General features: G+C 37.8%; 1 protein-coding gene across 2 annotated transcripts in view; it reads left to right on the top strand.

Annotated features, from left to right (window-relative positions):
- The window catches only part of RNF130 (ring finger protein 130), a gene marked incomplete at its 3' end in the record, with an annotated part of 126,397 nt that overhangs the window by 17,339 nt on the left and 85,290 nt on the right, over positions 1–23,768 (top strand). For both annotated transcript variants that reach the window (XM_084243195.1, XM_084243196.1), the window contains exon 2: positions 18,547–18,741. In XM_084243195.1, the coding sequence (XP_084099321.1) occupies positions 18,547–18,741 (195 nt within the window). The remainder of the gene's footprint in view (positions 1–18,546; positions 18,742–23,768) is intronic.

The raw sequence follows: 23,768 nt of genomic DNA, 5'->3' as shown, positions 1-23,768 counted from the left end.
ATTCATTTTTGTATAATATTTTATTTCTCCCCTCGGGTAGAGTACCCATAAATCTCCCACCACCACATCACCTGTGAACTGTCATCATAGGCCCTTGTGCTCTTCTCTCCCCTGTGTTGACCCCTTTGTCTTTCCCTCCTCTCCTGTATGCCTCAGATCTACAATTTGCCTGCTAGCCTTGTCTTTTTTCTTTTTTTTTTTTTTTTTGAGATTGATTTATTTATTTATACAAATACTGGATACAGTCAGAAGTGCGGGAGGGTGAGAGGATTCACCAGAGCCAGAGCAGGGAACAGAACAGGCAGACTGATGAAACACACTGCTAAGGAGAGCAGTGGGCACGGCAGCAGAGGTCTGTTGCGCCATGTGGAACCCTCGCCGGTGGCCAGGGATCGAACCGGCACTGCAGAGGCTGCGGGCAGCTTTCCAGCCCAGTGCTCAACCGCTGCGCCACCAGGGGAGGCCCTTGTCTTTTTATTTTTTTAACCATTGGTTCAGTTTCCCAATATTCTTTCTATAAGTGAAATCATTTGATGATAGTCTTTTTCCTTCTGATTTCTCTCCTTCGGATGTTTAATTTCTTTTTTTATTTTCTCATTTATCTAGTGGTCATTCAGTAGTGATATATTAGAGGTTTTTCCTACTTTTTGTGGTTGAGTTCTACTTTGATACCATTGTGATCAGAGAATATATTTGATATCATTTCAGCCTTCATGAATTTATTAACATTAGTTTTGTGACCCAGCATGTCTGACCTGGAGAATGTTCAAGGATAGAATGTGTACTTGAGAAGAATATGTACTGGACTTTTTTGGGGGTCCAAAGTCCTATAAATGTCTATTAAGCCTGTGTTGTCTAATCCCTCATTTAAGGCTATCTTTTCCTTATTAATTTTCTGTCTGTTTTCTCTGTCTGTTAGTGAAAGTGTGGTGTTGAAGTTTCCTATTGTGTTGCTGCCAATGTTGGGATTCATATTTGATAATAGTTGCCATGTATATTTTGATCATCCTTTGTTTAGTTTGTATGTATTGATCATTGTTATGTCATCCTGGTGTATTGATACCTTCATCATTATATGGTGCCCATCTCTTCTTTTTTCAGTTTGCAGTCTATTTTATCTGATGTAATAATGACTGTCCATACATTTTGGGGGTACCATTTGCTTGTAGGGTTATTGTCTAGCTTTTACTTTGAATGTATATGTATCTTTAGGGCTCAAATGCATCTCCTGGAGACATCAGATGGTTGGATTTTGTTTTCTGCTCCAGCTACTATTCTGTGTCTTTTGATTGATGAATTAATTGATAAATGAGTATTTGTTACTGCTACATGGTTTTTGTGGGTTTTCTTCTCTTTGTGATAAATAGTAGAGCTCGTTTCAACAAGGGGAGGTTTGGTGTTGCTATACTCCTTCAGCTTCTGTTTGTCTAAGAAGACCTTTATTTCTCCTTCAGGATACTTGCACGATAAAGTATTCTTGGATTGCAGTTTTTATCATTATGTATTTTGAATACATCATTCAGGTTTCGCCTTGCCTGTAGGGTTTCCTATGAGAAGTCTGATGGAAATTAATCAGGGATTTTCTTTATATGTTACCAGTTTCTTTTTACTAACAACTTTCTTTGTTCTTCCTTTGTCTTGAACTCTTGGTAGTTTCACAACTATGTGTCTTGGTGTATGTAATCTCATTACATTCAGATAACCAGGTGTTCTTTTAGCTTTATGAACTTGCTTATATAATTCCCTCCAAGGGTTTGGGAAGTTTTCCTCTGTTATTTCTTTGAATAAGTTCTCTTTTCCTTTATATTTGCCTTCTGGGAAGCGTGTTATCCTTTTGTTGCCTTTCCTAATGGAGTTGGATAGATTTTAAAGTGTTTCATTTTTTTGCCCTTTGTATTTTTCATCTTGCTCCTGGGTTCTTTGTGCAAGGTCACTGATTTAGTCCTCCATTTGGTCTAATCTGCTTTCATAGCGTTTTGCAGAATATTTTATATCTTCTATTGATCTTTATGCATCCAGCAACTCCCTTATTTTCTTGTTTAAGTCTTCAGTTTCTAATTTCTGTTTATTAATTGCACTTCTCATATTTCTTTCTTTGCATTTTCTCCAATTTCTTTGAATTTCTTATTCATAGCAAATCTGAATTCTGTGTGATAGGAAGATAAGATTTTCCAGATCTTTATGGTTATGTTTAGAGAATTGTTCTTTCCTCATGATCTCATATTCTCTTAAGCTCTCAAATTGCCAAGTGTTTGTTTTTGTTTTTGTTTTGTCTTCCCATTTTGCTATTTTAGATCTTTTCCCCTAGGAGTTCTGCATACTCTAGCAGTGGCAAGTTGGGAGGTTCAGGGAAAGCCCATGAAAGCATGCTGTGGGGAGGTGGGTACCACTTCTGACTTCCCACACTGGCTGCCAGCGTCTAGGATGCCCTTTGTTCACAGGCTGTGTTCTCTGTGAATGTTAACTTTAATTTCTAATTGCATGCTCTCTCAGCCTATTCACAGAGGGGAGGGATGATTGGGAACTCAGCCTCTCCGAAGTCTGTGGTCTAGGCATTCCCTGCCAACAAAGCTAAGAGCTCTGTGCCCAGAGGTCTTGTTCTCCCAGTGTGTAGGGGAACAAGTACCAGAGATTTTACCAGTTGTAGGCTTGGTTTTCTGCTGAATCCCCAAGGTGGAGGCAAAGAATCCACTGGGCAGTCCTCCCAGTGTGTAAGGGATCAAGAACCAGAAGTCATGCCAGTTGCCAGCCTGTGCCTAGCTGACTCTTCAAATTGGGCACTTAAAAACCCACTGGGCAGACTGAATTCGCTGTGACTACTTGTACCTTCTTTCTGTGCATGCTGGGCATAGGATAGAGGCCATGTAGTGAGGAGGGCTGGGTGTCTGTTCTGCCTCCCAAGGTTGACTGTCTGTAGACAATCCTGGGAGCCCAGAGATTGCATAGGTGACATGCAAGAGATTCTTCCTACTGCTAAACCTAGTAATTGGCCACCCAAGTTTCCCTCACTGACCAGCTGAATAAGCTGTCCTCTGACTGGGGCAGGGGAACATTGGGGGAAGGGTAGGTATCTCACCTGGTGAACTGGGACCATTGCTTACTTATTCTTTCTTAGTCTTTCCTACCCTTTCCTCTGTCTTTCCTCTTTGCTGAGATGCTGGTTTTCATGTCCCTCGCTCCATTCCAGATGTGTCTGCTCCCTCCAGACGTTTATCTTCAGTGTCCCCAAAGGAAGTGATGAGTCAAGAATTCTGTCCTTCTACTATTTTTTCCCCCTACTCAGTTCTCTTTATCTTATAGTCTTTAATTAGGAACTTTAATTTCCCCTTGTCATGGGACCTAATATAGGATGGGGACAACTTGGGAGGCAGGCATTATTCTGCCTCCCACACAGTGTGGTTTTAAGTGTCTGAATATTATTCCTTTAATAATTTCTGAAATTGCTAAGGATTAGTGGTACCCTCACCAGCTCATAGTTTGCACAGCCCATCTTTTTTGTTTTATAAATATTGGAATGATATTTATGGAGGTTAGTTTTCTAGTATCTGCCTTGTATGACTTCTCAAAGATCATTTTCAGTGATGTAGTTTCTTATTTGCATATTGTCGCCAAACTGTCATTCATCTGGATCAGAAATCCTAAACTTGTGGGACAGCTGGCTTAGTATTCATTCAGCTAACAGCTATTTAGCACCTGTGTGGCAGGCAGGACAAGAAGCTTATGCATGCTGGCTGGTGGGGAAGGAAGGGGAATCAACACCTGTGTATTGTCTAGTGGTGAAAATAGTCATTAAATAGATAATAACACAAATAATTAATAATAATTTTGGAGGAAAGTATCGTGATGCTAAGGGAACATAAATGAAAAGACTTCTGAAGAAATGATATGTAAGCTGAAACTGAAGCATGAGCATATATTAAGAGAGGCACAGAAAGAAAGTCCATTCTAGGCTAAGGAACTATGAAGTCCAAAAGGTACAAAAAGCTTGCTGTGCTTCATTGGTATTCAGTAGAAGTGAAAAGGTGTGTCAGTATGTTTAAACTGTGTTGAGATTTTGGACTTTATCCCAAGAGGAATAGAAAGCTGTTGAAAGGTTTGTTTAATTTTTTGATTATGGTAACATGCACATATGACTTACATTTATGTTGTACAAACCAATCTCCAGAACTTACCATGCAAAACTGAAACTCCAGATCCCTTCAGCAACTCCCCATTCTCCACCTCCCTCCAGCTCCTGGCAATCATCTCTCTACTTTCCTTGTAAGTGATCATTCTAAGTGCCTTGTACAGTGGAATCATACAAATATTTATCTTTTTGCAGCTGACTTATTTCACTCAGCATAATGTCCCCAAGGTTCATCCATGTTGGAGCATGTTTCAGAATACTGTTGAAGAATTTTGACCTGGGGAGTGAGATAACCGGCTTTTTGAAGATTAACATTTTTTCTAGCTATAACCTACATAGAAGAATACACAATCCTAAGTTTATAGTGTGATGAGTTACCACAGTGAGCACACTGACCTAACCATGTACCTGGTGAAAAAAATAATGTTACTGGACCTGATAAAGTAGTAGTGTTACCAGCTTCTCCTCAGGTTCCCTTAAAGACCCCCTCCAATCATTCCTCCTCCCTCTCTCCCCAAAAACAGATACTATCCTGACTTTGAACAACACAGGTGCCTGCTTTTTAACTTTATATTTACGGAATCATGCATTCTTTTGTATTCTTATGTCTAGTTTCTTTTGCTTATATTAATGAGATAAATTCATGTTACTGCCTCCAGAGTAGTTTTGTTAGTGATCCAGTACTTGGAGATGTCACAGTTTATCCATTCTACTGTTGATTGACATGTGAATTATCTGCTTTTTTGGCTGTTATAAATAACATTGTCATAAACATTTGGTGCGCATATACAACATTTTATTGGGTATATGCTTAGCAGTGGAATTGTTCTCTCCCCGTTGTCTTTAAAACCCAAGACAGTTCATCATCTTTCCTCCAAATCTGTCCCACCTCCAATGTTTGCTGTTTCAGTCAACAGCGTCACCCTCTACCTGATGTGCTATGCTGGAAACAGAGACAACTTTAGGCCCCAACCCTCATATCTAATTAATTATCAAATCATGTTGATTTGAACTCCTAAATAACTTTAAAAATATGTCCATTTCTGCTCAGATCCATTGCCTCCTTCACTAATCTCTTTCCTGGACTATAGCCGCCTAACTGGTTTCCCTGTGTCCTGTGGTGACTTCTCTAGCCCATTCTCTGTGGTTCTGAAACACAGACTTTTAGTTGTATATATAGGTATATCCCCAATTTATGCATTATACTCATGTGTAAACCATACTCTTGGTTTTCTTTGATGTAATTTCTTACGAGCCAGCATTTAGGTTAATAGTTAAAAGCAGCTGTAATAAATGTGTATTTGTAAAAGTCTTTATGTTAATTCCTAATTTAGGGACTTTCCCAAATCTGATTAGTTGAGTTGGGTGTGGGTTTTCTTTTTCTTTTTTTTTTTTTTTTTTTTAAATTCTTATGGTGACTAAAAAGAGCTGGTATAAGACAGAAGTAGCAGTATGAGCTCTGCCAGTTCCTTTTTGGTTAAGTTTGTGGGGATTTCTTTTTAAGCGATCCATATGATTAGGAACAGTTTTGTTAAAAGTAAATGGTCTTAATTGCAAATCTGTTTAACTGATTTTGTGCTCTTTTGCAAATGTGTAAGGGAGTCACTACCATCCCCTTTACATTTATAGAATCCTGCTTTTCATTCATGTGATACCTCAGATACCATCTGAGACACTAACCATCTCACATGGACTAAAGAAAGCAACCAAGTTAATCTGTAATCAAATATCAGTAAAACCTAATTTCTCATTATATAAATTATTTTTTAATATTCAAGTACATTTAGAAATGTCACTGGATACAAGATCAATCACACATACAAAAAGTCAATTGTACCTCTTTAAGCCAGGAACAGTTAGAAAATACATTTTTAAAAGCACTATTTAAAATGACATTGGCACTGAAAACTATAAAACATTATCACAAGAAATTTTAAAAGCTCTAAATAAATGGCAAGACACCCCATGTTCATGGATCCAGAAACTTAGTATTGTTAAAATGGAAGTACACCCCAAATTGACTTATCGATTTAAGCTCCGAAAATGACAGCTGGCTTTTTCCGGAGATCAACTAGCTGATCCTAAAATTCATGTGTACCCAAAATAGTCAAAATACTCTTGAAAAAAAGAAGATTAAATTAAGAGGGCTCACATTTCCTAGTTTCAAAACTTAGAATAAGCCTGACATACAGGACAGTAGACTAGAACTGGGATCTAGAAATATACCTTTATCTTTATGGTCAGTTGATTTTTGACAAAGGTGCTCAGGCAAATTAGGTGGGGAAAAGAATAATCTTTTCAACAGAGTGCTAGGGAGACTGGATAGCCGAGAAGATTGAGATAGAGAATGAAGCAGCAAAAGAACTGTCATTTCAGAGGGTCAGTGATTAACTGCCTGCTGAAGAGGATGGCCTGCCAAGCACTGCAAAGTATTCTTTACATTAGTTGTTGTAAAGCAAAATGACTAGAAATTTGGAAGAAAGCAACTATATGATTTTTTTTAAGTTTGCAAATCTCAGGGCAAAGGTGTTTAGGTAATTACAAATTACCATATTAGGAAAGAAAATGAGAGATTAATGTATGATCCAACAATTCCTTGGCATTTATTCAAAGAATGCAAAAACACTAATTCTAAGGGATTTGCACACCTGTTTATTGCATCACTATTTGCAATAACCAAGTTATGGAAACAACTTACGTACCCAACAAAAAATGAACAGATTAAGAAGATGTGGTACATATACATGTTGGAATACTATTCAGCAATTTTTTAAAAAAGGCGAACTCCAGTTCCATTCATGTTGTTGCAAAGTAAAACAAGCCAGGGGCCCCTCTGTGCACAAAAATCAACTCAAAATGGATAAAAGAACTGGACATAAGACCTGAAACCATAAAATATATAGAAGAAAATATAGGTAAAACATTACAAGACATACATCTCAAAAACATCTTTAAAGACTCATCACCCAAAGCAGTGATAGTGAAGGCAAAGATAAACACCTGGGATTACATCAAACTGAAAAGCCTCTGCACAGCAAAAGAGACATTAACCAAAACAGACATCCCACTGATTGGGAAAAAATCTTTGCACTCCATCCAGCTGATAAGGGACTGATCACAATGATATACAAAGAACTCACACAGCTCAACAAAAACAAAATAAACAATCCAGTCAAGAAATGGGCAGAAGAACTCAAAAGACATTTCTCCAAAGAGGAAATGCAAATGGCCAACAGGCATATGAAAAAATGTTCAACATCCCTGATAATCAGAGAAATGCAAATCAAAACCACACCGAGATACCACCTTACACCAGTAAGAATGGCACATATTAACAAAACAAGCAATAACAAATGTTGGTGAGGATGCGGCGAAAAAGCAACTCTCCTACATTGCTGGTGGGAGTGCAAACTGGTCCAACCATTGTGGAAAGCTGTCTGGAGCTTCCTCAATCTACTAAAAATGGAGCTACCATACGATCTGGCAGTTCCACTCCTAGGGATCTACCCAAAGGACACAAAAACAGTGATTCAAAAGAACACCTGTGGGCCTCCCCGGTGGCGCAGCGGTTGAGCGCTGGGTTGCGAAGCTCCCTGCGGCCTCTGTGGTGCCGGTTCTATCCCTGGCTGCTCCCCGGCCACCGGAGGAAGGTCCCACATGGCGCGCAGACCTCTCCTGCCGCCCGCTGCTCCCCTCAGCAGTGTACTTCGGTCTTTCTGCCTGCTCTGCTCCCCGCTCTGGCTCTGGTGAATTCTCTCACCCTCCCGCGCTTCTGACTGTACCCAGTGCATGTATAAACAAACAAACAAACAAATAAATAAAAATACATGCCTCTTTAAAAAAAAAAAAAACAAAAAAACCTGTACCCCTATGTTTATTGCAGCACTATTTACAATAGGTAAAACCTGGAAACAACCCAAATGCCCAAAAATAGATGACTGGATCAAGAAGATGTGGTACATATACACAATGGAATATTATTCAGCATTCAAAAAAGATAAACTCATGTCATTCGCAGCAACGTGGATGGAGCTCATTGAAATAAGGAATTATGCTCAGTGAAATAAGCCAGAAGGGAAAAAGAAAAATACCAGATGGTTTCACTTCTAACAGGAATATAGGGGAACCAAATAGGACATCAGTGTAAAAAAAAATAACAGTACAAACCACAACAAAGCAAAAACAGACAATTATAAACCAGAGACATCCTGCAGGGGAGGAGGCGGGAGGGGGGTGAGAGGGAGGGAGGGAGGAGCACAGGGGACTGTGGTGATGGTGCATGCGGGCCTTGGGGAAGGAGATTCTATGGGGACTCAATCAGGGGTAGGGGGAAGAAAATATTGTCTAAAAAAATGTAAAAAATGATAAATGTTAAAAAGAAAAAAATGAAAAAAAAAGAATGTATTATAATGTCCATTTTCATTGTCCTTTAGCATTGCTCCAGCCATCAGTTCTCATGTTACTCTCCTTGGCAAAGAAAGCAAAAGCCAAAAAGGTTTTGTAAAATGTTTTCATCTGTTGTTCTGTTGGACCTGAGAGTAGACCTGTTTTCTTTCCTATTTTTCCTGTTCTGAAAAACCTTTTGTAAAACAGTCTTTGAGAAAAGTGGGTAAGAGAATCCCCTTTGCTTGTCCTCTTGTTTTGGCAACCTTCTGCTCTTTTTGGGCATTTTAATTTTTGAAAAGTTATATAAAAGTCTGTACTGTCATCCTGCTTTCGCCTTTACCGTTTTCTACACATCTTCCTTAAAGTTTTATCTTGTACATTCTTGCCAGTTTCTTTATTTGCTTTCTTCTTATCAGAGTGATCTATAATTACCCAGCTTTTGTTTCCTTTAGAGTTTGCACACTCTAAAAGTATATGCTGTTTTCTTCCAGGTTACTAGTCACTTCATATACTGGGTCTGTGTTAGGTTATGATTAACAGTTGATCTGGTTATCCCTAGCTATTACCCAGTGGGAGAGGAAATGAGTGGTAAATCACATCAGGAACTGGTTGAATACTCTGCTTTACAAGATTTCTGCAGTTCTGTAGATAATTGGAACCCTCCTTAGTACTTAACTTTTTTGCCTGTTTTGTGAGATAAAAACTTTCATATTTACTCTTTGGCAAGTTCACCATGGGATATTGCTCCCATCAGAACCTCATTTCTGTTTCAAACATGTTCTGGAATGCTTTCATTCATTTGGATTTCCTTGGAGAACATAACCTTATCTTGATATAAAATACCTGCTTCTCTTTTTCCCCCTCTGCTCAAAGTTTTTAGTTAACAGAGACTTTTCCATCATTATAGGCCTATCTTGAGATCCACTTCAGCAAGTCTCATTGATTACTTTTGTATTTCAGGTAAGCTTTTAAGTTTTTTCTTAATCACTTATTAGTTTATGGGCATTTCAGATTAGGAAGTTTAAATCTGTTCTCTTTTTTTTTTCTCATGTGAGTAGTCCTTCACAGTGTTGCTTTTTTTTTCCTCCAAATTGTTCACGATAGGGAATGATTTTAGCATTTTCTTATGTGTTGTCTTCCTTCTTTTCGCAGTAGTTTTAAGTCTTTTGGTCAGTTAACCTCTGGACAAATACCTCTCCCTTATTAGTATGAGCTATACTGTTACTAGCCCATCATTTTATAAATGAGTCATTTCTTTCAATTCATATATCACTAACAGAAGGTATAACAGCAATATCACACCTGTAACTTAACACCTGTGAACGTAAGGAATGGCAAGGGACTGTGAATAGAAATTTAAGTAAAATACTTAATGTTTTAATACTTAATGTTTTGGTGTTGAATTCTTTATATATTTTAGATATTGACCCCCTTATCATATACATAATATGGAAAATATTTTTCTCCCATGCTGTAGATTGCCATTTCATTTTGTTTGTGACACCCTTGACTGTATAGAATCTTTTTATTTTCATGTAGTCTTACTTGTATATTTTACTTTTGTTGCCTTTGTTTTTGGTGTCAAGTATAACAAATCACTGATAAGAGCATTGTCAAGAAACTTTAACTACATACTTATTTTCTTTTTTTTTTTAATTTTAATTTTTTTTAATTTTTTTTTTATATAGAGGCATGTTTTATTTGTTTGTTTGTTTGTTTGTTTGTTTGTTTTGTTTATACATGCACTGGGTACAGTCAGAAGCGCGGGAGGGTGAGAGAATTCACCAGAGCTAGAGTGGGGAGCAGAGCAGGCAGAAGGACCGAAGTACACTGCTGAGGGGAGCAGCGGGCGGCAGGAGAGGTCTGCACACCATGTGGGACCCTTCTCCGGTGGCCGGGGAGCAGCCGGGGATCGAACCGGCGCTGCAGAGGCCGCAGTCAGCCTCGCAACCCAGCGCTCAACCGCTGTGCCACCAGGGAGGCCCACTTATTTTTTTTTTTGAGTTGATTTAGTGCATGGTGTGAGAAAGTGGTCCAGTTTCTTTCTTTTTTTTTTTTTTTGGCATATGACTGTCCAGTTTTCCCACCACCATTTATTGAAGAAGCTGTCCTTTCCCTGTTGTGTTATTCTTGGCTTCCTCAGTGAATTAATTGAACTCATCTGCATGGATCTATTTCTGTTCTTTTCCATGGATCTATATGCCTGTTTCTGTCAGTATTATATTGTTTTGATTATTATACTTTTGTAATATAGTTTGAAATATAAATATCACAGTGATGTCTATCTCACCCCATCACACTCACTGTGATGCCTACAACTTTTTTTTTCTCCCTCAAGATTGCTTAGCTATTTGGGGTCTTGTGATTTCATCCAAATTTCAGGATTGCTTGTTCTGTTTCTGTGAAAAATGCAATTGGATTTTAATATAAATTTTATTGAATCTACAGATTGCTTTGGATAGTATGGACACTTTAACAGTATTAATTCTTCCAGTCCATGAGCATGGAATGTCTTTCCATTTATTTGTGTCTTTCAGTGTTTTTCATCGTCTTACAGTTTAGTTTTTCTTTCTTTTAGCTCAGTGTATAGAAATGCAGTTGATTTTTATTTTGATCCTACAGCTTTACTGAATTTATTAGATCTAATAGCTTTTGGGTGGAGTCTTTAGGATTTCTGTATATAATATGTTGTTTGCGTTTAAGAGACATTTTACTTCTTACCAGATTTGGATGCTTTTTGTTCTTTCTTCCCTTATTGCCCTGGCTAGGACTTCCAATACTGTGGTGAACAAAAGTGGCAAAAGAGGGCGTCCTTGTTTGTTCAGCTTTTCACCATTGGGTATATGTTAGCTATGGACTAATTAAATATGGATTTTAGGGGCTTTGGGACTTTAGGGAATGTTGAGGTACATTCCCTTTATACCCATTTTGTTGAAAAATTTTTTTAATCATAAATGAATGTTGAATTTTATCAGAAGTTTTTTCTGTATCTGTTGAGATGATCATATGATTTATAGCCTTCATTTAATTAATAAGGTATGTCACATTGATTTGCAAATCATCCTTACATGAACAAGTCACACTTGTTCATGGGTATGATCCTTTCAATGTATTTTTCAACCTGTCATTATTATGTTTGAAATGATGATCCAGAAAGCCCAATCTTTGTCAACACTATCATCATGTCAGAGTCATTAGTTCTGGAAGTACTGATACCAGAAAACAGAAGTGACAAGTACAACAAAATAAGGGTATTTCCACATCCTTTACTTTTCTACCTAAGAATTAATAATGCCTCCCAATATTGGTTAATTCAGTTACAAGCTTAATAAGTTTTGGAACTCTTATGTACAGCATGCCACTGTAATCAATAGCACTGTATTATATACTTGAAATTTTCTAGAACTTTGTGTCTCACCACACAAAAATAAGGTAATCCCATGAAATGACAAATATATCAATACTGTGGTTATCACTTCACAACATATAGGTATATGAAATCATCACATTGTGCAACTTAAATATATATGGTTTTTTAGTAAAGCTGGAGGAGTGAAACATGCCTTCAGATATTCCTTTGGGACCTTGATGGTGTTCTTACATCTTTCTGTGCATCAACATTGTTAACAGTCAGTGGCTGCACTGTCATAGTGAACTCTTGGTTGCAATCAGGAAAACTGAACACTGTTGACTGAGCTGTGTCATTTCCTTGTTTGTAACCACTTCCTTGTTTTTCATCAGGAATTTCAGTGTTGTATGTTTAGGCACATGATGATGCTGTCACGTGAAAGTTCACATTTGAGGGGGGAAATAATGAGTTTGAGATATTCAGTATTTTTGGAGAAGTATCTAGTAAGCAGTTGAAATGGAACAGAAGAATTCAGATTTAGATATCATTTACATATAGGGGACAGTTGAAGCCATTGGATGACATTGCCCATTGAGAAAAGACTGCTTAGAACCTCTTTTCTAGGGCATAATGTAAGTAAACACCACCAGCTAATTTTGTACTATGATAACATATTTGTGCAAGGACTTAGCTGTGATTTTTAGTTATTTTGATTTATAGCATCTCTTGCATGAAATATTAGTTGCTTCAGTTGTAATAGAAATTATTTTTGAATGTGACTTCTCATGTAAAGTGATTTATATTAGCCATCATTTGAATTACTCTTAAGATGCTTTTTATTATGTCATGGAGAACATCCAGCATATATACTTAAGTTATAGGGAAGTGAAAATAATCAAAATCCATTTGAGATATACAGTAACTAAGTATACAAGACAAACGATAATGGATAGCTATTGACAATTAAACTTGCTGACAGTTCAGGTATGTATGACCCTTCTTGTGATGTTGATTGATATATTCAGCACTTTAGGTGTACAGAAGACATTTTATTGTTGACATCTTTAAAATTCTGTATGAAATGTAATTTATTATAAATACCTGTTTCTTTAGATATAATCAAGGAAGTAAAAATTGCTCACAGGGAAAGAAATAATTTCAGTTTCTTAAATACTAGCTTTAAATTTTAAAATTTATTTTATTTTTTTTAAAAATCACATCATCTTTTTTTTTTTTTTTAAGATTTATTTATTTATGTATACAAGCACTGGGTACACTCAGAAGCGTGGGAGGGTGAGAGAATTCACCAGAGCCAGAGCGGGGAACAGAACAGGCAGAAGGACCAAAGCACACCCTCCTCTGGTGGCCGGGGATCGGCCGGGGATCGAACTGGTGCTGCAGAGGCTGCGGGCAGCTTCGCAACCCAGCGCTCAACCGTTGCGCCACCAGGGGAGGCCCCTAAATTTAAAATTTAAAAGTGCAGGTGCCTCCCTGTGGCGCAAGGGGGTAAGCACCACACTATGAAGCAGTCCGCAGCCTCCGTAGCACGAGTTCGATCCCCAGCTGGCCAGGGAGCAACCCACATGGCGAGGCGTACCTCTTCTGTCACCCGCTGCTCCCCTCAGCAGTGTATTTCAGTCAGTCTACCTGTTCTGCTCCCCACTCTGTCTCTGGTGAATCCTTTCAACCCTTGCATCTCTGGCCTGTACCCCAGCTCTTGTATGCATAAAAATAATAAATAAATCTTTAAAAAAAATTAAAAGTGCATACAGTAACATGTGAGAGTCTGCTTATTTAAAATGTTTTATTCATCCTCTGCTCATCATCCTTTGCTCAGCATAAGAAACAACCAAGTGAAATAATACCTTCAATTTGTTGGGAGAGAAACATAACAGAAATTTTTACCTAATTAAGCTGTTGTTCAAGAATGAGGACAAATAAAGATGTTGCCAGATGTAAAAAGACAAGTTTACCCTAAAAAATAAATTTGCAGGCCTCCCTGGTGGCGCAGCGGTTGAGCGCTGGGTTGCGAAGCTGCCCGCGGCTTCTGCGGCGCCAGTTCGATCCTTCTGCCTGCTCTGCTCCCCGCTCTGGCTCTGGTGAATTCTCTCCCCCTCCCGCACTTCTGACTGTACCCAGTGCTTGTATAAACAAAACAAACAAACAAACAAATAAATAAATAAAACATGCCTCTATTTAAAAAAAAAATTATTTAAAATAAATAAATAAATTGCATATAACAAATGCTCATTGAAAGAACTTCTAAAGGAGGTAGGATAAGGGAGAAGGAAATGATACACAGAAGGAAAAATTGAAATATGAGGAGGACTGTGTTGGTTACTCTTATGTCTCACCTTGGCCCGGCCACAGGTTGTCCAGATACTTGGTCAGACATTACTATGGATGTTTCTGTAAGGGTGTTTGGCTGAGATTAACATTTGTATTGATGGACTGAATAAATCAGTTAACAGCCTGAATAAAACAAAATAACTGATTCCCCTTCAAGAAAGAGAGAATTACTCTTGCATGACTGTTTTTGCATAGGGACATTGGTTTTTTTCCTCCATTTGGAATCAGATTGAAAAGCTCAGCTCTTACTGGATTTCTAACCTACTAGCCTTTGAACTGGAGCTGCACCATTTGCTCTCCAACTTGCTGGTTACCATGCAGTTCGTGGCCTCCATAATTATATTAGCCCAATCCCCTTTGTTTCTCCCCCCCCCCCCACCTCTTCTGTATCTGTGGTGAATCTTTGCTGACAACCATCTGTAGATAATGTTTAACAAGCCTTGATTTTGTAAAACATTAAACATTAGGGAGGGGATAATTAAAATAAGGCGGAACCCAGTACTGGGCAATTACATGTAAGGTGGAAGGAGATGATTGGAGTTGCAGTCTATAGTGGGTTTATTACAGGTCAGGGAGAGGGGCACCCCAGACCCCGCAAACCTGCCTGCCATCCGCCACATCAGCACAAAACATATCAGACTTTAATGGGAAGGAACTTTAATACAATTAGGAAACAATACAGGAAAGACAAAGAATATATTTCTAAATCAAGCACCCAAAGTTACCCGTCCCCTCGTGGGTAAAAGTCCACCCAAGCAGGATTGGCCCAGAGCAAGGCCCCAAAGCCTGTCACAAGTCTAAAGCATCCTCCAGTGGGGACCCACAGAAAAGGATCAGAAACAACCAGACAAGTCTGGAAGGAAAACAGCAAAATCAAAATGAAGATAAAAACCGCCATTGTCACCTCCCCACGGGTCTCTCACCCACATCTGTTTCAACCAGTCCACTACCACAAGGCAAGTTTATTCACATGTAGTTTATTCACATGTCTCTCGGCTCCATGTGCCTCCTCCAGGACTCCTTCTTCCATGCAGTGGCTTCCTGCTTCCTTCCTTCCTCTGTCTCCTCTGCAGTTTCTTTTCTCCCTGCTCAGCTCCACCCTCCTTTTGGGTGGGGCAGGAAACCTGGAACCTCCCCCATTCCTGGGGACCACCATGTTACAGGTTGAGTGGCAAACTCCCAAAATATGTGTTCATGTCCTAATCCCTTTAACCTGTGAATGCGGAAACCTTATTTGGGAAAAAGATTTTTTGTAGATATAATTTTTTCCTTTCAGCTTTTCACCATTGAGAGTGATACTGGCTGTTAGCTTCTCATAGATGGCCTTTATGATGTTGAGGTATGTTCCTTGTATCCCAAGAATTTCAAGGGCTTTTATCATGAATGGGTGTTGCACTTTGTCGAAAGCTTTCTCAGCATCTATTGATATTATCATATGGTTTTTATATTTCTTTTTGTTGATGTGTTGGATAACGTTGATTGATTTTCGGATGTTAAACCATCCTTGTGTCCCTGGAATGAATCCTACTTGGTCGTGGTGAATTATCTTATGGATACATTGTTGGATTCTGATAGCTAAAATTTTGTTGAGGATTTTTGCATCAGTGTTCATTAGGGAGATTGTCCTGTAGTTTTCCTTTTCTGTGTTGTCCTTTTTCGGTTTTGGTATTAGTGTAATGTTGGCTTCATAGAACGTGTTTGGTATTGTCTCTTCCTTCTCAGTTTTTTGGAAGAGTTTGTGAAGGATAGGCACCAATTCATCTCTGAATGTTTGGTAGAATTCGTTTGTAAATCCATCAGGTCCTGGGCTTTTGTTTTTGGGGAGGTTTTTGATTACCATTTCAATTTCGCTGCTTGTAATTGGTCTGTTTAGGTGTTCTATTTCTTCTTTATCTAGCTTTGGGTGATTGTAGAGTTGTAGGAATTTGTCCATCTCCTCTAGATTGTTGAACTTGTTTCCATACAACTCTATTAAAGGAGAGAATTAATAGATTTTTTCACATGAGTTTTGTGAGGTAAGAATTTTATCTGTCGGGCCTCCCCTGGTGGTGCAGTGGTTGAGCGCTGGGTGCGAGGCTGCCCGCAGCCTCTGCAGCGCCTGTTAGATCCCCAGCCACCAGCAAGGGTCCCACCAAAAAAAAAAAAATTTTATCTGTCTCTATACTTGTAAAAATTGAAGATGAAAGAACTGAGCTTGTGCCCCTGGCTCAGATACTAAGTTATTGGTTTAGAATTTGGACCCCATGTGTTGCTACTGCCATAACTAGATGGTTTCCTTACCACGTCATGAATGCATATAAAATCATCAGGCAAAGGAATGTTCACAGAAGACAGGTATTCAGATCTCTTTAGTATTTGTGCAGCAGCATGTTTTGAAAAATAACAAATGAAACATTTAAAACCAGTTCTTAGATTGCTCCATATTTGGATGAAGTATTTGGAAGTTATCCTAAGACAATGAGGTTATCATAACATATCTCCTAAATGCTCACATTTAAAACGGCATAATTGGGCCTCCCCTGGTGGTGCAGCGGTTGAGCGCTGGGCTGCAAAGCTGCCCGCAGCCTCTGCAGCACCGGTTCGATCCCCAGCCACTGGCAAGGGTCCCACATGGCGTGTCAGACTTCTCCTGCCGTGCCCGCTGCTCCCCTCAGCAGTGTATTTCATCACTCTGCCTATTCTGTTCCCTGCTCTGGCTCTGGTGAATTCTCTCACCCTCCCATGCTTCTGACTGTACCCAGTGCTTGTATGAATAAATAAATTAAAAAAATAAATTAAAATAAAACGGCATAATTATCTGTGAAATAGATATCACTGAAAGTAAACAGTCTGTTTCAGGATTTCAAGGTTGCTAATTCCTTGACTATCTTTCAGTAGTTGACTGCTAAAATTGTGACATGGAATTTTCTTCCCCTCGGTTTAATTTGAGAAAGAACTAAAGTTTCAAAGTACGGAAATTCTTTAAGGAAAGGAAGGGATAAGTTGTAAACAACACCCATCATGACAAATCATGAAGTCATTTCCCTCCATTATTATGTATTGAGAGACCTTTGGTAGCAACTGTGTACTCATTGCAATCCCTCGCCATATAAGAGAATTTGGGGACAAGATGCTGCGTAAGTGGAAATAATAGATGTACTACTTCTCTGAAGTTAATGGCATCCCTACATTTTATAGTTTAAGTAGTGTGAACATTTAATTTCTTTTGTTAGTGTGCTGTGGTAAGCTAACATTTCTCCACTTGTGTCATCTTTATATACTTGGATTCTACTTATTTGTTATTGCTCACAGGCTACACAGCCCCGCCCCCAGGCTACACAGCATTGGCAATGACTGTGGAGTCATATGGCTGCCATCCTCTGGCACTGCACACCTGCAGTCTTCAAACTTAGCTTTTATCATGTCTTTACCCCTTAGAGACTACCCTGCCCTCTCATTCAAACCTATTGTCAATGTGAGAGTGGGCGATGGGAAGAGCAGCCAGTGACTGCTGCTTGTAATTTGCAGAGTACCAGAACTAAGATGACCATATTTTGCAGAATGGAAAATTGAGGCACGTGTCCTAACAAACTTAAATGTACTTATGGGTATTTAAAACAGAATAATGACCATGTGATTAGTAATCCCGAGAGTTAGTGTAGGTGTTCCTTATGTATTTTATTAGACAGGTGAATATATTGAATTAATACATGTATGCTAATGTGTGATTGTAGAATAATTTTTACCAGTAAATGTATGTTAGAGGAATAATCTAGTTTTATGTTATTTTAAATATTTAGATTTGCAGTGGACAAATGGAACTTTTCTAATTTTCCTTAGACATTTATTAAGAAATGTATTCAGTTATACTTGAATTTCAACAGCACCACTTGGTAACAGTCAAAGGTTAGCTTGGCTTCTCATTTTCTTCAGGCATTTCTCATTTGATGGTGGTGGTGGCATCAAGTAGGGTGTGGAAAGTTGAACAAGTCAGATGAATGAGCAAAAGTCAGGGATAGATCTGTCACCTGGGTTCTGGGTTTTCTTGTTTGCCTTTTCTTCTGACCTACACTGGACATTTTCAGTCTTTCATTTTTTGTCAGTCTATAAAATGAAAGAATTTTTGCATTACAGGCAACATTTTAGTGCTGTTTCTCCCTTAGGATACGGGTTCCAGCTCATTGTATTGCCCTTTGTGAATGCATTCACAGCTCTGCTGGCAGTGAACTGCTTGAAGTGCTTTAGGGTCTATAGAGTAGTAAGAAAACCATTGAGCACTTTAATCAAGACTTGATTGATTTTATTTATCTCTACCTGAGAAAAAATTAATGTGTGGGTTTTTTTCTTTGCTCTTTAGTTGCTGATCATCTGGGCTGTGATCCACAAACCCGGTTCTTTGTCCCTCCGAATATCAAACAGTGGATTGCCTTGCTGCAGAGGGGAAATTGCACATTTAAAGAGAAAATATCACGGGCTGCTTTCCATAATGCAGTTGCTGTAGTCATTTACAATAATAAATCCAAAGAGGAGCCAGTCACCATGACTCACCCAGGTAAACAAAAAAAGGGAGTGGATATGTTTATAGATTTTTTTTCCTCCTAGAAATTCCTTATCATTCTCAACGTAATTCTGTGATTATATTTAATTTTGGTTTTACCATCTGTCAAGATGCATGTATTTTTCTTTTAATTGAATTTTTTCTTTTTCTTAAATGGCCATAATAGTGTAAAACTTGCATTTACTAAGTAACTGGCTGTGATTGAATCCTTAAATTTTTTTTTATTTCTACATGTCTCTTGGTACTTTGAAAATTAATATAGTTGATTTTGAGTCATTTGTTCAGATTATGTCATGGATTCTGAAGGGTAACCTATTTGAAAAGGATGTTTTTTTTGTCTTACCAGGATAATTGTTGAAACTGACTCAGTGATTAGTATAATTATAATAGTAATAATATTCCTTCATTTTTTATGAAAATTTAGAATATTTCGAATGTAACTATTTTAATAACAATAGTTGCAATTTATTGAGCACTTACTATTAGCAATTTTTGGTTTTTGTTTAAAAGACTTTATTTTTTAGAGCATTTTTAGGTTCCTAGAGAAATTGTGTAGAAGGTACAGAGATTTCCCATATATACCCTGCCCTGACTAATGTACAGCCTCCCCCATTATCAGTATCTCCCACCAGAGCGATACATTTGTTACAGCTGAACCTGCATTGACTCATCTTCATCATCACCTAAAGTCCATAGTTCACATTGGGGTTCCCTTTTGGTGGTGTACATTTTGTGGGCTTGAACAAATGTATAATATGTATCCATCATTGTGGTATCATTCAGCATATTTTAACTGCCCAAAAATTCTCTCTGTTCTGCCTGTTCTTCCTCCCCTCTCCCTGCTGCCCCTGGAAAACCTTGACCTTTTTTATTGTCTCCACAGTTTTCCCTTCTCCAGAATGTCTTAAGGTTAGGATTGTACAGTATGTTGCTTTTTCATACTGTCTTCTTCCACTTAGTGTTACCTATTTAAGTTTCTCATATGTATCTTCATGACTTGATAGTTCATTTCTTTTGAATGCTGAATAAAATTTCATTGTCAGAATGTACCATAATTTATCCATTCACCTACTAAAGGACATCTTTGCTGTTTCAAAGTTTCAGCAGTTATAGATAAAACTGCTGTACACATCCACTTTCAGGTTATTGTGTGGGCATAAGTTTTCAACTCCTTTTAGGTAAATACCAAGGAGCAAAGAGTGTGTTTCATTTTGTAGGAAATTGCTCGCTGTCTTCTAAAGGGACTGTATCATTTTGGTTTCCCAGCAGCAGTAAATGAAAGTTCTCGTCACTTTACATCTTCAGCAGCATTTGGTGTACTCATTTTTCTGGATTTGGGTCATTCTAATAGGTTTCTTTTAATTTTTTTTCCTCTTATGACATTTGATTTGGAGAAGCCTTTTAATATATATTTTCTTAGACAGTCCTCACTGTAACCACATTTGGGTAGGTAATCTCCCATTTATAAATCAACAGGAGATTGTAGCAGACAGGTATCAGCAGAAGAGGGGCTCAGAACTTTCACTGTGTAATCAATTTTGACATAATCATTTTGTAGACAGTTATCTTGTAAATACCTGCTCATCCTGAGGGTCATTCAGGTGTGTTTTTTCCCACACCAGCTTCCCTTATATCCTTTTGAACTTTTTTCCCTCCTCCTTTAACCCCAGAAACCTCACTTCATTTATTGTCTGATAGTTTTTATGAGCATTTTACTTTGTTGAATCACCCTCTATGTAAATGTTCAATATTTGTCTTTGTCATTCTGACTTGCTGTGCATAATTCCCTAAAACACCTTCCATTTTTATGTAAGTGTATGCATTTCATCTTTTCTTACTGCTGAATAGTATTCCACTGTGTGGATATACCATATCTTCTTGATCCAAGCCTCAACTAGTGGGCACTTAGGTTGTTTCCATGTCTTAGCTATTATTGAGAATGATGCAGCAAACTTTGTTTTGAATAGAACATATGATTTTGAGTTGATGGTTTGTGTTCTTTGGAAAAATGCCCAAATGTGGGATTGTTGGGTCATGGTATTTCCATTTTCGGTTTTTTGAGGGAAATCCACATTACTTTCTGAAATAGCTAGACCAGTTTTTATTCCCACCAACAGTGTAATAGGGGTCCTCTTTCTCTGCATCCTCTCCCGCACTTCTTGGGAGTCTTTTTAATAAGTGCCCTTCTCATGGATGTGAGATGATATCTCATTGCAATTTTGACTTGTATCTCCTTTATCAAAAGTGATAATTAATATTTTTCCTTTTATCTATTTGCCTTCTAGATATCTCTTTGGTGAGTTATCAGTTCAGACCTGCTGCCCCTTTATTAATTGGTTTCTTTGGTTTTTCATTGTTAAATACATTTTTTATATATCTTTGCTGTTAACCCTTTGTCAGTTGTGTAATGTTTAAAAACTTACACTAATACAGTGAGATGTCTTTTCAATCTCTGTTCTCTTTCACTGTGAAAATAATTTTTTAATTGAAGAAATTCCAGTTGTTTATTTTTGCTTTAATTTCTCTTGCCATAGGAGTCAAATCTCCAAAACCATTTTTATCATTGATGTCATGACATGTATTGCCAGTGTTTTCTTCAGTGTGTTTTATTGTTGTAGGGCTTATATCTAAGTCTTTAAACCATTTTGAATTTAATTTTTTTAATGGAGTTGAGAGTGATCCAACTTTATTCTTCCACATGTGGCTGTCCAGTTTTCCCAGCACATTTTAAAGAGACTCTCCTTTACCCATTGATGGTTGTGGTTCTGTATCATGAATCAAGTGTTGATATATACATGCATTTATTGCTGGGATTTCAGTTCTCTTCCTCTGACCTCTATATTAGTTTTTACATCAGCCCCATATTGCTTTAATAATTGTTGCTTTATAATATAGTTATTTAGAGTCAGGTAACATAGTACCTCCATTTCCTTTATCCTCAGGATTGTTTTTGCTACTTAAGACCTTTTATGGTTCCATAAATTTTAATATTTTTGTTCAATTTTTTTGAATAATACTGTTGGTATTTTCATTGGGATTATATAGCAATTTATATATTGCTATCAAAAAAGCATGGACTGTCTTTCCATTTCCATGTGTTACGATCTGATTCCTTTACCAGTGTTGTTTTTTTTTTTTTTTTTTTACTTTTTTTTTACCAGTGTTTTGTAGTTTGTATTGTGCAAGTCCTTCACCTCTTTGGTTAATAAGTTAATTCCTAGGTATTCTTTTGTGTATAGTTTGGTAAAATAATGTAGATGAGGCGGTTTGTTTTTCTTTTTTCGCTGTGATTTGTTTTCCTCCTTTCAAATTAAGCCTTTTACAGCTAAAAATTTTTTTAGTTGCAAATGTAGCACAATTATTATAGAAAAACTGAAACTAAAGAAAAGCACAAATAATAAAACAAAGGGTATGTGATTTTTACTGTTATTAAAAGCCCTGCAACTTTTTATTTCTTCAGGGAAAGCAAAAGGAAATTAAGGAGTAGTAATTTAGCTGGACATCTATGTGAGAACACTGGGTTTAAAATAGTGTTTTTTCTGCTTTGGTAGCAGAGTAGATACCAGTTTGCAATCCTTAGCTGTCTTGGAGGAAAAACTGTTGGGAATTTTGAACATAGTCATTACACACTGATTTTTTTTTTTAATTGTCTTTTTTTTTATTAGATAATAAATTTTATTGTTATATTCCCCATACAATTGCAGCCCCCCCATTCTGACCCCAATCCCTCCCTTCCCGCCCCCGCCCCCCTAAAAGTGTCTCTGGTTCATAGTTTTTTGTTGATTTTGATTTTCACTTTCTTATAGTTATTCATTTTCCTAGTCCCTTATTTAAGTTTTCTAGATTCCTGCTATGAGTGAGACCATCCGGTATTTTTCTTTTTCTTTTTGGCTTATTTCGCTGAGCATGATCCCTTCCAGCGCCATCCATGTTGCTGCAAATTGCATGTGTTTATCTTTTTTGAATGCTGAGTAATATTCCATGGTATATATGTACCACATCTTCTTGATCCAGTCATCTATTTTTGGGCATTTGGGTTGTTTCCAAAGCTTAGCTATTGTAAACAGTACTGCTATAAACATAGGGGTGCAGGTGTTCTTTGGAATTGATGTTTCTGTGTCCTTTGGGTAAATACCTAGGAGTGGAATTGCTGGATCCTGTGGAAGCTCTATGTTTAGTAGGTCCAGAAATCTCCACACAGCTTTCCACAGTGGTTGGACCAGTTTGCACTCCCACCAACAGTGCAGAAGAGTTCCTTTTTCTCCACACCCTCGCCAACATTTGTTGTTGCTAGTTTTTTTAATATGTGCCATTCTCACTGGTGTAAGATGGTATCTCATGGTAGTTTTGATTTGCATTTCCCTGATGACAAGTGATATTGAACATTTTTTCATATGCCTGTTGGCCATTTGCATTTCCTCTTCAGAGAAGTTTCTTTTTAGCTCTTCTGCCCATTTTTTGACTGGATTATTTTCTTTGTTGTTGTTGAGTCTCATCAGCTCTTTGCAGATTTTTGTGATCAGTCCTTTATCATTAGTGTTGGGTGCAAAAATGTTCTCCCAGTTGGTGGGGTTTCTCTTTGTTTTTGTTATTGTCTCTTTTGCTGTGCAGAAGCTCTTTAATTTGATGTAGTCCCGGCTGTTTATCTTTGCCTTCACTATCACTGCTTTGGGTGATGTGTCTGTAAAGATGTCTTTGATGTGCAAATCACGTAGTGTTTCGCCTATATTTCCTTCTATATATTTTATGGTTTCAGGTCTTATGTCTAGTTCTTTAATCCATTTTGAGTTGATTTTTGTGTATGGTGTGAGGTAGTGGTCAAGCTTCATTCTTTTGCATGTAGCGACCCAGTTTTCCCAGCACCATTTATTGAACAAACTTTCTTTGCTCCAATGCATAGTCTTTGCTCCTTTGTCAAAGATTAGTTGACCATAAATCTGTGGGTTTATTTCTGGATTTTCTATTCGATTCCATTGGTCTGTATGTCTGTTCTTGTTCCAATACCATGCAGTTTTGATGAT

The sequence above is a fragment of the Talpa europaea genome, assembly GCF_964194135.1.
Source record: "Talpa europaea genome assembly, chromosome: 9".
Lineage (NCBI taxonomy): Eukaryota > Metazoa > Chordata > Mammalia > Eulipotyphla > Talpidae > Talpa > Talpa europaea.
The sequence above is the reverse complement of the archived record's forward strand: the minus strand, read 5'-3'. Positions and strand labels throughout refer to the sequence as shown.